The 17,060-nt window shown below is 42.4% G+C and overlaps 1 protein-coding gene across 1 annotated transcript in view; it reads right to left on the reverse strand.

Annotated features, from left to right (window-relative positions):
• Positions 1 to 17,060, reverse strand: part of LOC131683830 (facilitated trehalose transporter Tret1-like) — a 51,083-nt gene that overhangs the window by 5,638 nt on the left and 28,385 nt on the right. The window contains exons 2-4 of the mRNA XM_058966168.1: positions 7,469 to 7,594; positions 7,124 to 7,404; positions 6,834 to 7,062 (exon numbers count right to left, since the gene is read on the reverse strand). Coding sequence (XP_058822151.1) covers positions 6,834 to 7,062; positions 7,124 to 7,404; positions 7,469 to 7,473 — 515 coding nt within the window. The 5' untranslated portion in view covers positions 7,474 to 7,594. The remainder of the gene's footprint in view (positions 1 to 6,833; positions 7,063 to 7,123; positions 7,405 to 7,468; positions 7,595 to 17,060) is intronic.

A 17,060-nucleotide genomic window follows, 5' to 3' on the forward strand; every position in this document is an offset into this window, starting at 1 on the left:
CAGTAATTTCCAACTATTAACAAACTATTTAAAAACGTATGAAATATTTATAAAATATATTACATCCATTTTAAGTAGTCTGATCCACGCGTCTGAGTTGTCTTGTGAATTCGATAAGCTTTCTGTACGGAAAATTTTCATTCCATCTAGGTATATTAGAAAGCACATAAAATCAGTGAGCGTTTCATTGGTGTTAAATAACTCAATTGAATTTTAGAGAACCCGGTATGTGCGTCAAGAGAGTAAACGCACAATATTTCGATTATTATTATACCTCTAAATATACTAACAAGTTTATTAATGGTACGATCAAAATATTCTATATTTAGTGTAGTTCTAGGTCAACAATTCGTATAACCTCATAGGGCTGTCTCTAGTATCTTTTAATTTAAACTCTTTACAGTTGAAGTCGTGTATTAATTTATCCACTTTGCATTTGAGAACAATAGCATTTATTGTGAATATATCTGAATGAAACTGACAGCGACGTAGTGTGGTCTTATGACACCTTTTTCTTTTTTATTTCGTTTTATGACTCGAAGCGCGAACCCAATGGAGCCGAGTAAATTCAATTTATCTACAATAAATAAAAAATAACGCAAACATATTTATTGCGTGTCTCTGTCCATCATATTCTTCGCACGCAAATTGCCAGTGCGTGCGGAGCATTTTGTGGCGCCTTTTAAAGAGTCTCAGTCTAGGGGCAGATCACTCTAAGAATGTATAACAAATTTGCATCAAATAAGAAAAAATGCATTTAATTTCCATTTTTGCATCAGCTTTGCACTCCCTCGCAGAAAAGTTTGTTTAACAAACGTCCTACGCTGATCCACTTTGTTCGACGTTTTGTTAAATGTAGGGCTAGTTTTTCTGTAGGGTTTTGACGTCTTACACGCAACGCAAACAACATTGCACGCAACGCAAAATACATTATGAATTTCTATTTTGATGGAAATAAATGCATTTAATTTCGCTGATTTTTAAAAATGCATCACAAGTGATCTGCCCCTAGGTCTCAGTTGTGCACCCTATTTGGTTTCTGTTTTAGTTCGACTTCAGAACAATAATTTGATGAGTACCAGGAAAAGAATTCTATGCTGCCTAATTATGTAATGTAGATCAAAATTTGAGCGCCCCTCTATTGTTTGCGCCCTTAACGGGGGCCAACCGTACGATATAGACTTATCCAGCTGGATTGGTATTGTGCTGCTTTGACGTTTAAATTGGGAGGAAAACAAAACTTTCACTCTGCGAATGGGGAGGCAAATAAACCGCTTCTGGGCCTGAGGGGCGCGGTAGTATAAAAATGCGAGATTTCAGTGTGCGTATTTTAAACGTCAGATATCTCAATGGGCCTGCATGTAGTTCCTCTTCTAAAACATTCAATGCGAAATGGTTGTATGGAGCCAAGATGGAGAGAAAGGTGGGAACATTTGACATTTTTGAGTGTATTAGTATTATACTTGCAAAATTAAGCATGGTGGCCAGGGCCTTTGAAGTAAACATCAACATCCGAGCGAACATCCTGATTCTTTGGCACACGATGAAAAGTGTGAAAAAGCCGAACTTTATCCCGGATCTATCGATTAGAACATTTATGGACACTTTTTACTTAAAAAAACTGATTAAATTAACTATGTTCTTCTTCATGTCCTCTTGTGTTTTCGGCTTCATCGAAGAAAAATGACAACCGCACTCACACACAGAAAAAAATGTGCACACCTATATCCGTCTTGGTATGGAGCGACAACTTGCAGAATACGTAATTTGTTATTGCGCACTTTCCCGCACTTTCAAAGCGCGAGTGATCTCAAAACTGTGAGCTGTCAAAACGTATGTATTTCAAGTGATAGAGATGGCACTTTCATCGACAGACCGGTCGAACTAACCAGTCTTATCCTTGCAGGATAATCGCGCGATATGCGATTATATGAAAGCTCAATTGAGATAGGCGCGTGACAGCCGTCTATATAAATTTATAGGCAGCTTTTTCCTTGAAGCTTTCGAAAAGCACACAGCTGGCAGAAAAATAAAGCTCCACTGAAATCTGCTTGCGGAGCAACTGCGGTTATATTTGATGCGCCTTTCAGACGCCCGCAATGTGAGATTTTATTATAAGCGCGACAATAAAAAAATAATCGTAAGTGCGCAGTGCGGCTAGAATCCAGTTCAGAGCCGTAGCAACCTAAGGGGCAAGGGGGGGGGGGGGGGGGGGGGCTTTGCCCCCTCACGCTTTTTGGGTCGCACCATGCATTTCTCTCATACTTGAAATACATAGTAGAAAAAAGTAAGGAAATTAAGGAATAATTAAGTAAAAAAGCAATAAAATGATCTATTTGTATAGTTTATACTGTGCTAATTACTTATCACAACACAACGCGATCCTGCGCATGTATGTGTTGGCGGTTTACTACCCAGTAACCGGCCAGCGGGAGATATCTGGCAATTTTTCCACCGTGAGTATCTACCAAATTGTGATCCAGTGGAACAGCGACGTCGAGCCTTTTCATAGACCAGTATATCTGAGCGGTTGTGGTATAGGAATTGGTCCGATAGAACAGTGCGTTCCCAGTACAGCTTTAAACGGGCATTTCCCAGAACAGGCACAGCAGATAACGGAAGTTCGGGATAATCTTTTTCAAAAGACCGTGTTGCAGCGCTAATTGCTGGTGCAAAATCTTAGCAACGCTATTGTATCGCTCGGTGTAGACTGCGTTAGCTAGTACGCAGCAGCCTGACATAATGAGGTCGATGGTCTCGTGAGGCGAATGACACATCCGGAATATATCCTCGACGTCTTGGTGGCAAACATACTTCCTGCAATTCCTCGCCAGCATTATTCTGTCCTGGATGGCTACCATGTCAGACTCGATCAATAGAGTGTTTATCTCGTTTGAACCACAGGTTCGATGCCGCCTTGTCGACGTACGGCTGCTTTTACTGGGGGGAGGGGGAGGTGGGCACTAGACTGTCCAGTTCATTTTTTTTGAAAACTGCAGACTTCAAATCAATTTAAATTCCTTTTGAGAAATTATAAAACTTTTAATGAAAAGCTGTCTGAGTCAATTTTGCATGAGGCCTAACAGCACATGGTGGTGAATCATCATTAGTTGATTCCCACGAACTTTTTTTTGAAAAATAATAGTTGGGTTTAACTGAAAAGTATGTTGGGAACTGTTTTAGTACATGATATGAGTCATCTTTTGACCACAAAATTTCAGTTCAATATTTCACCACATAGAGGGCGCCAAGACTAAATTTTAAAAGAAGATAGAATAATATGGACATGTCAACAAGAATTACTGGAGAAGATTTGTTCTACAACTTTAAAGAAGACACCTAATTTCTATCTCTTTTCTCTAAGTAGTTAGCATTGGCGCCCTCTAGGTGGTGAAATGTAGAACTAAAATTACTAGTTAAAAGATGACGCATAGTATGTTCTCAAATTCTTTCAAATATACTATTTAGCTAACCCAAACCAGTATTTCGCAATAAAAGTTCATGGAAATCGACTACTGATACCATGTGCTGATAGGTCTCATGCAAAACTGACTCAGACATAACTTCATTAAAAATTTAATAACTTCTCCTAAGAAATCGAATTGATACGCAGTCCTCGACAAAGTTGTGGACAATAAAATTATCTTTCTTATTATCATTTTCAGTGAGAAACTGATTCCTACAGTGCCACATTATCCGATTTGGCTCAAAATTGGAGCAGACACTCCCAGTGGAACTAGGAATCGACACAGGGGTAGCCCGAAGGGGTTTTTTTTCTTGTTGCTCTAATGAGCACCGTGCTTTCTGCTTCTACTCGGTAGTCTTCTCCTCCGCAGATTGCAGTTAAGGTTGCGGTTCGCTTACGCTAGGTGAAGTGCGCTGTAGTTACGGTCCACAGTACAAACTGCTTGATATAGTCCATGTCGGTTTGCACTTTCCACAAAGTATTCTCGCAATCGTAACACCTGCGCTACGCATAGTGCCTGGATGTCGACTATTCCTTGTCCTTTGGCAATGTGAATCTCTGCAGCGCCGACTACGGATGACGCATTCCCGCTTGTCTAAACGCCTTCTCTCAAGATATTCCAGGTCAGTGCGGCTCCATTTAATGATGCCGAAACTATAGGTCAACGCAGGGACAGCAAACGCGTTAATTGCTCTGACCATATTTCCTGGGTTTAGAAAAGAACTATGTCCCGAATCATCACGCCTTCGTCGATCTCGCAGTCTCTAGTGTCGACTAATCGCCCTTGTAGTGGCTGATCAGATCAGAATTGCTCTAAGACAAACGTCATGCTGATGTCGTCACTAGTCCTTTCGACTAGTTTGATGACTACACCCAGTCGTTCCGTCGAGTCATCATAGATCTTAAAATCGTCCATGTGGAAGGTATGGGTAATCTCTTCCGGCGAGATTTCTTCATACCTTATCTGATAGCCACGCCCGTTTCGATTGAGTTTGCTACTGAACGTTCTAGACTGCAACACGTCTTTCCTACTTCTGAACTGCAGAGTCGTCGTCTTCCTCTCCATCGCCTGCCGCAGGAACGTCACGGTTACAGGATTAACTTTATACATCTCTAATACCTTGCTGAGGAACGAGTGCGGTATGGAGTCGTATACTTTCTTGTAATCGATTTAGGCCATACTAAGGTTCCGTTGGTTACACACCACTTGTTCAACAATTATTGCATCGAGCTTTTATTCTCAAGTGATACGATCCTCGAAATCGGTCATCCATGTCGGTTATATATACTTTGATGGGTTGGACGTGTTGCTGTCCTTGGGAAGGAGAATTATAGTACCACGGGTGATTGAATCCGGTAATAAGCGTGGTTCGCGTACACACTTAATTTTTTCTGCCGAATCTCACATTTTTTCGCATCTTTTGACGAAATCTCAACAACTGAGATCTCAGAAAACAATTTTTTGGCTGAGATCTTAGTAAAAGTGACGTTTCATAGCTGAGACTCGGAAAATATTTCACTGAAAATCACCAAACAAATCTCATTTTACTGAGATATCAGTTTCTAAATTTACTGACTACACGGCTATTGGGAAATTGCCGAACCGAATTTAGTGTGTAACGCCCTGTTGAAAGTGCAGCCATCGTGGGATGTACAACGGTCAGCTTTATGTACCAAAAGTCGTCATCGCGTCAATATCTTAACCTGCTCATTCCTCCTCGCGCCTTAGACGCAGTTGCCCTCCGCGATGTTGAACGGGGGTCTCCCGAATATTGGCCCAAAAGCTAGTGACGCCGATATCCGGTAGACCTTCGCTTCGGGCTGATTTGGTCATAGAAGTTTATCGACTCGGCCATTTTGATAAGACACTCTATTCCTGATCTAGTGTGTCGAGTTCGTTAGCTGGTGAGCTCCCTAAACGCGAAGCTCAGTAAGTGCAATGATCGCCGCACATGACAACAATTTCGCCGATCTTTTGCCGACTCTGTGCGCCAATAGCCAATAGCTTTTCAATAGCGGCACGTGTGCTGGAGATCCCGGTTATATTGAGGGGCCTCTACGTATAAGTCGGTATCCTAAACATCTTCCGGACACCACTGCAGCACAGAATACTATTACCTGCAGATCTTCCAGGCTCTGTACAAACTCCAGGTACATCGGAAAAACGTTAGCATTCATGATCTGAACTCCATAGGTCAACTTAAAAGAATACTGTACCAAATCGCGTAGTAGCTACTGATCAAGGGGTGAGTCTTCTTGCAATGATTCTCTTTCTTTTCCTTTTTATTAACGACTAAGAGCAAGTAAACTAAGTAAATTTTGCTGTAGCGAGCGCAACGTTGAAGGAATAATATTTAGAAAAGCGTGGAATAGGGTAATATGAGCAAGATTAGAATTTCCTAAAGACTTAACCCTTTGTCTTCTACTGCAGAGGTCAAGACCGTTTCGCTTTTCCTTGAGTACTATGGCTCATGATATTTAAAAAAAATACTTCTTGTCTTCCAGTCACTTGCAAAATGAATGTCTTTGTAACAAAAAAAGTTTAAATAGACGTAAATTTTAATAAAAAAAAATTGCGCCCCCTCACGCAAAACAGGACTGCTACGGCTCTGATCCAGTTTTTAGTGCCACAACCACAAGCATTGAGGATTATTTGTTACAGGGCTCAGCGAGTGCTGATATCTACTGTCGCTACTGGCGTAGCGTGCAAACTTACTTTCAAACTTTTCTGCCGAGTTTGAAACCAAAAATAAATTCAAATAATTTGTTGAATTTTTCCGAGTACATTTGCAGGACACTGACCGGGCATTGCAAATTTAATTATCACATGGCTACTATTCAGCGTGGTGAGTATTATTCGTGTGATCTTTGTGAATCCGATTACGGAACTTCATTTGATATGAAGTAGCTCTGCAGTACTGCAATAACGTATCCGGAATTTTGGTTCTCCATATACCATCGAAGCAATGCAGAGGGAGCTAAAACTCAAAGATATGCCATTGTTTCTAACCCAGTGTAGTATAGCTGTGTCAGTAGCGTTCTTATTTTCTTCGCGAGTGAAGGTTGTTTACAAACACCATTTTCGATCAACAACCATTTACAACACCAAATCAACACCAGGCAGGAAACACAATTTCCCAATCAACAGTTTTTACGCGATAAGTATCTTAGCCATTCTTACAGTTCTTTGCATGGGGTATCAATGAATTTTGAAACCCGTCAAAAGTTTTTAGCTTATATAACTGCTAACCCCACACTCCCCATAGTCACACTTTGTCACAAGATTAGTGTACCATTCAAAGTGCTACATTATATGTGCATAGTCCCTTTGCGGAATTCTGAGCATTGTTACAATGTTAAAACTCACCATATTTCTCCGACATACGTCACGATGGGTGCTTCCATAAATCCAACGCCCAACCCAATTAGAATAGCTGCTATATACATTTCCTCCAACGATCCAGCGAAATGAAGCATCAACCAACCGATAATGTGCGGTATGTTCACCAGAATCATGGAGCGCTTCCGTCCCAATGGTTCGAGAACTATACCGGACAGAACACTGCCAATCGGTTGACATATGTAAGCTACACTTCCTAAAATAAAAAAAAATGTTGAGAATATACTCTACTAACGAAACTAAAAAATTTTTGTTACCAAACCACGATGCCTGAGCTGGTGTGAAATAGAGGAACTCGTCCGGTGCACGATTCTTCAAACCTCGTAGTGCCGGGATGACTATGGTTGGGAATGCTACTGCCATACCCAGATCAAGGAGGAGGAAATTTTTAGCCGTACTGGCCAAAATTTGCGGTAGAACGGTCCGAAATTGTCCCACTTCGGGTTTTGATTCGTCATCTTTACTGAAGACTTCTTTCTTAGCCTCTACGGTTCCATTCCTACTAGGGTTATCCGAATTAATAGTGTAGATTGATTTCCTATGGAAACGATATACACATATATAAAAATAACAATCTAAACTTCACAACTAGGTCTACGAACCCCATGATGGTAACCGCTGTATTGTCTGCTGGACGACGGAGTAATGTGCCCTTGGGTGGAAGCACGGAAATGATCACAACTTAAACGAACCGCATCTTGTCTTTGTTGCTAGGTTATCTGGATGAACTAGAAATAGGAAAAGGAAAATATTTAGTTCAAACATACATAGTATGACGATAATGACGTACAAAAAGAATAGGTATAGTGAAAATTACAAAATTTGAATCATGCGACCATGATAAGAAAATCCGAATGGAATGCTAGTTTAGAATCGAGACGAATCCGGTTTGTATAAACAAGCTAACGGATTCCTAGCAGTTCAAATAACCACAATCGGGCTGATAAGGCTTTATAAATTGAGATGTATATTTATTACCAATCAATTTTATGTTTTCGCGGTTGAGTAATTTGCTTGACCTCAAATTAAACGGGCAGATGATTGTTTCAATAATCCTTTACCTAGCGTAAAGTGTATAAATATATGACGCAAAGTTAGTGTGAGAAAATTGTAACTGTCGTTTTGAAATACTATCAGCACAGACAACAGACGCCCATCTTCAGCACTAACTAACTAACATCGCTGTGGTTAGATTGCAAGTGGAAGGCAGTCTCTGATCCTCACGGCAGTGACCATCTGCTAATTTTTCTTACTATTACTAACGGTTCAGGACCACCGAATATAATAAATGTTTCTTATGACCTTACACGAAATATTGATTGGAAGAGCTACGCCACCGCGGTATCCAGTAAAATCGAGTCCACACAAGAGCTTTCTCCGGAGGACGAGTACGGGCTCCTGGCTGGCTTGATTCTCGACACCGCGATTTAAGCTCTCAACCCATGATGAGACAAAGTGTGCTCAGCTGTATACGCGGAGAAGGCTGCCGCATATAAGAACTTTCGGGATGACGGGTTACTCACTAGTTATCAGCAGTACGCGACGTCAGACACGAGAATGAAGAGTTTGATGAAAGCCAAGAAACGTAGTTATAAGCGCCGATTCGTTGGCGGATTACCTAGAGAAACATCCATGAGCACTCTTTCGGCACGGCCCGGCGTACGCGAAACCAAAGCAGTACTAATAAGAGCGTGAAATATTCAAACCGTATTCGATTTCACCAAGAAGGTTTGTCCTGATTTCGCCCCGGTATAGAAGATCTACCGCACTGCTTCCCCTCACGATAATCCAAACGAAACATGATGAAGGAGTTCTAACTTGCTCTCTTATCATGTAATAATAAAGCCCCAGGTCCAGACAGAATCAAATTCAAATTATTGAAGAATCTGCCAGACTCTGCCAAGAGACGCTTATTGAATTTATTTAATAAGTTTCTTCAGGGTTACATTGTCCCTCATGACTGGAGGCAAGTGAAAATCATCGCCAATTAAAAACCCAAGAAAACCAGCTTCCGACAACAACTCGTATCAGTCTCTACGCATCGCTCGATCGAGATAGAAGTGTTTTGTATTCAATCTGTTGGAAAAAGAACAGTGCAGTAATCCGCGTTCAAGGTTATTTTGCCATTCTCTGCCTCTTCGAGGTTTGGACTTTTTTCTTTTGTGCGTGTGTTAACCGTTAGGCCACATTCCTCAACCTTTTGTTCGTAAAGCGAGGATTGAACAATAACCAGCTATTTAAGCTGGACTGGTGCGTCGTGGGAAACGAGTATACAGATAAGTGAAATCTACCTTTTTGATACATTTACGGCTTTTTCCCGTCTGCGCGGGTGCTGACCCCGTGCGTTGACGGTGTCGATGGCTTCCTCCTCGGATGGCCAAATGGAGATCGAATCGACTCCTAAGGCTCTCCCCCGACCCAAACAATATCCAGAGCTCTCGACTGGTCCCTTTGTGGTCTTCTTTCGGCCCAAAACAAAATCGCTGAATCTATTACAGATTTCAAAAGACCTAACGGAACGGTTCTCGGCTGTGACCGAAATAAAAAAGGTCCGCTCAGACAGGCTGAGGGTCGTGCTGACTAACTCAAAGCAGGCAAACGATATTGCTTGCTGCGAGCACTTGGGATGGTTCAAAAACGTACCCCCAATCAAACTCTTATCGGTTGACCTTCGCTGGTACCGCTTTGCCAAATTACGTCCTCTTGCACAAGGTTCGTCTGCCTGTGCGTCTGTTTGTGCCGCGGGTCATGAATTGCACAAAGTGTAAACAATTGGGTCACACAGCCACCCATTGTAGCAATAAGGCCCGCTGTGGAAAATGCGGGTAGAATCATCTAGATGATTCGTGCAGTAAGAATGCTGAGAAGTGTCCTTACTGTGCAGAGAATCTGCATGATATCTCGGCATGTCCCACGTACAAACTACGCGGGGATAAACTAAAACGTTCCCTTGCGGGACGATCCGAACGTTCTTTCGCAGAAATGCTAAAGAAAGCTACACCACCAACCTCAACAAACATCTATGCTCACTTGCCTCCTAACGAGGGCGAGACTGATGACCCACAAGAGGGAACATCTACTAGGGCGCCTAGAAGTTATAGGAAGAGGAGGAACATTTCCTCTCCTAAAGTTCGTTGTAAAGGCCAGAAGGTATCCCTTGACGGGACTCCGAAAGTCACATCTATTGGAAGTGTTGCAACCAAACCGAAGCAATTAGCTCCTGGTCTCGGAGGATTAAACTCACAGAAGGAGTTCCCAGCACTTCCAGGAACATCAAAAATCCCAAGTGTTCCTCTGTTTCAGTTCGAGAATAATCGCGGCACTGGAATTATCAAACTCTCAGACATTGTGGACTGGATAATAAAAACTTTCAATATAACTGATCCTATTAAAAGTCTTATGTTAGCTTTTCTCCCTACAGTAAGAACATTTTTGAAGCAGTTGACTGCTAAATGGCCCCTCCTTTCAGCGATTGTATCCTTCGATGGCTAACTCATCGAACGAGGTCACGGATTTGATCACTGTTCTACAGTGGAATTGCAGAAGTATCATCCCGAAAATCGATTCCTTCAAAATTTTAATAAATAATGTGAGTTGCGATGCATTTGCATTATGTGAAACTTGGTTAACTTCCGACATAGATCTCAACTTCCACGACTTTAATATTATTCGCCTGGATCGAGACACCCCCTATGGAGGAGTGCTTTTGGGGATCAAAAAGCGTTATTCCTTCTACAGAATTAACCTTCCCTCGATAACAGGTATTGAAGTTGTCGCTTGTCAAGTAACAACCAAAGGCAAAGATCTTTGCATAGCTTCCATATATATTCCCCCCAACACCGCGATTGGGCATCGCCGGCTACATGACATCATAGAATCCCTCCCTGCACCGCGACTAGTTTTAGGCGACTTTAACTCTTACGGTGCGGAATGGGGTTGCCTTTATGATGATAACCGTTCCTCTTTAATTCACAATATTTGCGACAACTTCAACATGACAATTCTAAACACGGGCGAAATGACACGGATTCCTCCCCCACCAGCGCGCCCAAGCGCACTAGATTTATCCCTCGCTAAAGTTAGAATGCGCGTGGAAGGTAATCCCTGATCCCCACGGTAGCGACCATCTGCCGATCGTAGTCTCAATCAATAACGGCTCAAGGCCATTGGAAACAATCAATATTTCGTATGACCTCACACGAAATATCGATTGGAAGAGCTATGCTGCCGCGATATCCGACAACATCGAATCTACTCAAGAACTTCCTCCGGAGGAAGAGTACAGCTTTTTGGCTGGCTTGATTCTCGACAGCGCGAATCAAGCTCAGACTAAGCCAGTACCCGGCGCGAACATACAAAAACGTTCTCCCAATCCCTGGTGGGATAAAGAGTGCTCAGACGTGTACGCAGAGAAGGCCGCCGCGTTTAAGACCTTCCGGAACGACGGGTTACCCGCTAGTTTTCGACAGTACGCGACGTTAGACAAGCGAATGAAGAGTTTGGTGAAAGCCAAAAAACGCGGTTATTGGCGCCGGTTCGTCGACGGATTAACGAGAGAAACATCGATGAGCACTCTTTGGGGAACAGCCCGACGTATGCGAAATCGAAACAGTACTAATGAGAGCGTGGAATATTCAAACCGTTGGATATTCGATTTCGCCAAGAAGGTTTGTCCGGATTCCGCCTCGGCACAGAAGATCTACCGCGCCGCGTCCCGTCACGATAACGCGAACGAAACACCTTTTTCGATGGTGGAGTTCTCACTTGCTCTCTTGTCGTGTAACAATAAAGCTCCAGGGCCAGACAATCAAATTCAACTTGTTGAAGAATCTGCCAGACTCTGCCAAGAGACGCTTGTTGAACTTATTTAATAAGTTTCTTGAGGCTAACATTGTCCCACACGATTGGAGGCAAGTGAAGGTCATCGCCATCCAAAAACCAGGAAAACCATCCTCCGACCACAATTCGTATCGACCGATCGCAATGCTATCTTGTATCCGAAAGTTGTTCGAGAAAATGATCCTATCCCGCCTCGACAATTGGGTCGAAGCAAATGGCTTACTGTCAGATACACAATTTGGCTTTCGCAAAGGCAAAGGGACGAACGATTGTCTTGCGTTGCTCTCAACCGAAATTCAAATGGCCTATGCTAGTAAAGAGCAGATGGCATCAGTGTTCCTAGATATAAAGGGGGCTTTTGATTCAGTTTCTATCAACATTCTTTCAGAGAAGCTGCACCAGCATGGTCTTTCAGCGACTTTAAACAACTTTTTACTAAACTTGTTGTCGGAAAAGCACATGCATTTTTCGCATGGTGACTTATCGACATCACGATTTAGCTACATGGGCCTTCCCCAGGGCGTAAGAGTTACATTTCATCAAACTCGAAAGAATTCAGTATCGTTGTTTGCGTATCGCCTTAGGGTGCATGCAGTCGACCCATACGATGAGTCTCGAAGTCCTGTCGGGCGTTCTCCCGCTGAAAAATCGATTTTGGGAACTCTCATATCGATTGCTCATTCGATGCGATATCTTGAACCCGGTCGTGATTGAAAATTTCGAAAGGCTTGTTGAGCTCAATTCTCAGACCCGTTTTATGTCCCTGTACTTTGACTACATGGCGCAAAATATTAATCCTTCTTCTTACAATCCCAACCGTGTGCATTTCATAAATACTTCTGAATCTACTGTTTTCTTCGACACATCCATGAAAGACGAGATTAGTGGAATTCCGGACCACATACGCCCACAAGTGGTTCCAAATATTTTTTATAATAAATTCCGAGAAGTCGACTGTTCTAAGATGTTTTATACTGACGGATCAAACCTCGAAGGGTCCACTGGCTTCGGTATTTTCAATCAAAAGTTCACCGCCTCCTACAAACTCAGTGACCCTGCTTCAGTTTACGCCGCAGAACTAGCTGCTATTCGGTATACCCTTGGAGTCATTGACACATTACCCGCAGACCATTACTTCATCGTCTCGGATAGTCTGAGTTCTATTGACGCTATTCGCTCGATGAAACATGGAAAGCATTCCTCGTATTTTTTGGGGAAAATATGGGAGCTACTGAGTGCTTTATCTGACAAATCTTTCCAGATTACCTTGGTGTGGGTCCCTTCTCATTGCTCCATTCCGGGCAATGAGAAGGCGGACTCCTTAGCTAAGGTGGGTGCCATTGAAGGTGACGTTTTTGAAAGACCAATTTGCTTCCACGAATTTTTCAGTATTACTCATCAGAGAACCCTCAAAAGTTGGCAAACCTCGTGGAGCAATGGGGAGCTAGGAAGGTGGCTACATTCGATAGTCCCTAAGGTATCGACGAAACCTTGGTTCAAGGGGATGGATGTGGGTCGTGACTTCATTCGTGTGATGTCCCGACTCATGGCGAACCATTACACGCTGGATGCACATCTCCGACGTATTGGGCTCGTGGAGAGTGGTATCTGCGCTTGTGGCGACGGTTATCACGATATAGAGCACATAGTCTGGGCGTACACCGAGTACAGTTCCGCCAGGTCTCGGCTTATGGACACCCTCCGGGCCCGAGGAAGACCACCCAATGTCCCGGTTCGAGATGGGTTGGCAAGCCGCGATGTCCTCTATATGTCCCTTATATACACCTTCATAAAAACCATCAATATCCAACTTTAACTGCCCCTTTTTCCTTATCATTCTCAGAAACGCTCTCTTTCACCTGTACCATACACCCACGATGGTTTGATGCGACTCCAAGGCGACACAAAACATCCCTGTCGAATGAGCCAACAAACACGGGACCTAAAGCACGAACATCACACGCACAACTCGAAATGTAGCCGATCAACATCTGAGCCGCACTACGAAATCGTCTGGAGAAACCCCTTCCATCTTGAGAACGACCACCCGGCGTCCCAGTACATGATTCTTCCTGATGAAGGCCACCCTGATTCTGTAATCTATCCGTTGATCTCCCGAATTCTGAAACTGAAATAATGTTCTCCCCCTGCCATGTTTGTCCACCCTACTTCCCCTGACTCTTATACACAGAAGTAACACCCCATCCTCCTCCCCCAAATATCTTCATGAAGCATTTAGCTCTTCTTGCCTTTTCTAGTTTTAACTATTATATGATCTCGTTGAAAATGCCCAACTCTACTACCACATAAAAAAACTCTAATTAATGTCTCCGAATCTTTACAAAATTTAATCACGCCCTCTAATTATTTCTACTTTTAAGATAGTCGTAAAAATTTTCCCCCTTAGTTAAACTTTATTTGCTCCAATAATCTCATTGCTAAAAATGTCAAACCATATTGCCATAAAAACTAAATGATTCCCTAATCTTACGAAAATTATATTACCCCCTTGTGTATATGTATAGCTATAAATTAGCCTTAGTTTAATTTCAAAAGCAATATGTAATCCCCTAGTTTTAAGTAATTTAAAATGTAAAACAAAACAAAATTGGCACCTTTAAGCTAACGCAAACCTGCCTTATCAAATAAACGAATTGAAAAAAAACAACTCGTATCGACCGATTGCAATGCTTGTCCTGTATCCTGAAGTTGTTCGAGAAAATGATCTTGTTTCGCCTCGGCGATTGGGTCAAAGCAAATGGCTTACTGTCAGATACACAATTTGGCTTTCGCAAAGGCATAGGGACGAATGATTACTTTGCGTTGCTCTCAACAGAAAGTCAAATGGCCTATGCTAGCACAGAACAGATGGTATCAGTTTTCATGGATATTAAGGGGGCTTTTGATTCAGTTTCTATAAATATTTTTTTCTGAGAAGCTCCACCAGCATGGTCTTTCACCGAATATAAACAACTGTTGTCAGAAAACACATGCATTTTTCGTTTGGTGATTTAGCATCGTGACGAATCAGCTACATGGGTTCCCAGGGCTCATGACTAAGCCCCCTTAACTTTAACGTGAATGATATTGACGAATGTCTTGCCAATTCCTGAGCGCTAAGGTAGCTTGCACGTTACGGTGAGTTCTCTATTACAGGTCCCAAAGCTGTCGATTTTCAAGAACCATTGCAAGATACTTTGGACAATTTGTCTGCTTGGGCGCTCCAGCTGGGTATCGGGTTCTCACCAAAGAAAAATAAGCTAGTCGTATTTTCAAGGAAGCGTGAACCATTGCAACTACAGCTTCATTTAATGGGTTAAACTATTGCATAGGGTTTAACTTTCAAGTATCTCAGGGTATGCTTCGACTCTAAAGGTACCTGGGGATGTTACATTAGGTATCTAAAACAGAGGTGCCAACAAAGGATCAACTTTTTTCGTACAATAACCGGAACGAGGTGGAGTACCCACCCAGAGGACCTGATCACGCTGTACCAAACATCGATATTGTCAGTGATGGAGTACGGGATGCATCTCATTAAACTGGAGCGGATCCAGTATTGTTGTTTACGTATTGCTTTGGGTGGCATGCACTCGACATGTACGATAAGTCTAGAAGTGATGGAGGGCCGTTCTACAAAAAATATCGATTTTGGGATCTCTCATATCGATTGTTCATATCTTGAACCCGTTAGTAATTGCAAATTTCGAGACGCTTGCGAGCTCAATTCTCAAACCCGACTTATGTCCTTGTACTTAGATTACATGACGTAAAACATCAATCTTTCTTCATATTATCCCAACCGTGTCAATCTTCCTCTTGCTTCTGATTCAACTGTATTCTTCGCCACAGTCACAAAAGAAAACATTCGTGGAATCCCGGATCACATACGTCCGAAGTGATCCCAAGCATCTTTCATAGTACATTTCAAGAAGTCAAGTACAGCAAGATATTTTATACTGACGAGTCATGCCTCGACGGCTCCACTGCTGGCTTCAGTATAATCAATCAAAACCTCACCACCTCATTCAAACTCAATGATTCTGCTTCAGTTTACGTGCTCCAGTTTACGTGCTATTCAGTATACCCTTGTGATTATTGTTGTGAAGAGAGATATCGACTGTAACGTAGATGTTCAGGGTTTATATTTCGGCTTAGCAGTCTACGGGTTTTTTTTAGAACGAAAAACGTTTTTCTTTTGGACAAAGAAAAACGTTTTTCGTTCTAAAAAACCCGCCGAATGCTAAGCCGAAATATATACCCGGAACTTGCGATTATTGATACTTTACCCACCGATCATTACTTTATTGTCTCGGATAGCCTCAGCTAAATATAAGCTCCCTGTTCAATGCAACTTAGAAAGTACAATCCATATTTTCTGGAGAAAATATGGGAACTCCAGCGTGCTTTGACTGTAAGATCGTACAAGATTACGTTAGTATGGGTCCCCTCGCATTGCTACATCCCAGGTAATGATGAATCGGACTCTTTAGAAAGCTGGTACTTTAGAAGGTGACAACTACAAAAAACCAATCTGCTTCAATGAGTTTTTCGATATCTCTCGTCAGAGGACTCTAGATTCTTGGAGCAATGGAGAGTTAGGTGGCTACATTCTATCATTCCAAAGGTATTAAGGAAACTTTGGTTCAGAGGAATGGATGTGGGTCGTGTTTCATTCTTATGATGTCTCGGCTCATGTCCAATCACTACACGTCAGACGCTCATCTCCAAAGTATTAGGCTCGCAAATAGCGGTATCTGAGCTTGTGGCGACGGTTGCAACGATATCGAACATATTGTCTGGGCATGCGCCGATTACTGTTCTGCCAGAGTTCAATTATTGGACTCCCTTCGGGACCGAGGAAGATCATCCAATGTCCCGCTTCGGGACGTACTGGCGAGCCGTGATCTCCTCTATATGTCCCTCGTACACAGCTTCATAAAAACCGTCAATATATAGATTTAACTGCCCCTATTATTTTTCTTATCATTCTCATAAGTGCCCTCTTCCGCCTGTATCGTACACCAACGACGGTTTGATGCGACTTTAAAATGACACGAAACATCTCTGTCGAATGATTCAACAAACACGAGCCCTACAGTACAAACATCACACGAACAACTTGGTGTGTTGCCGATCCGCATCTGAGCCGTACTACGAAATTGTCTGTCAACTGAAGTCTCGTTGCCTGCAGACGCAAACAAAACGTATTTATTCAAATAGGGTAAAGTGCCTATTTTCAACATACTAAGGAGGGTGCCTCACTGATTCGTTAATTACTCGGCAAACAATGGAATGCGTACAAATTGGCATCAACAGCTTTGCTTCGTTGCTAAGAACCAAGACAATAACAAA

The sequence above is a fragment of the Topomyia yanbarensis genome, chromosome 2 (assembly GCF_030247195.1).
Source record: "Topomyia yanbarensis strain Yona2022 chromosome 2, ASM3024719v1, whole genome shotgun sequence".
Lineage (NCBI taxonomy): Eukaryota > Metazoa > Arthropoda > Insecta > Diptera > Culicidae > Topomyia > Topomyia yanbarensis.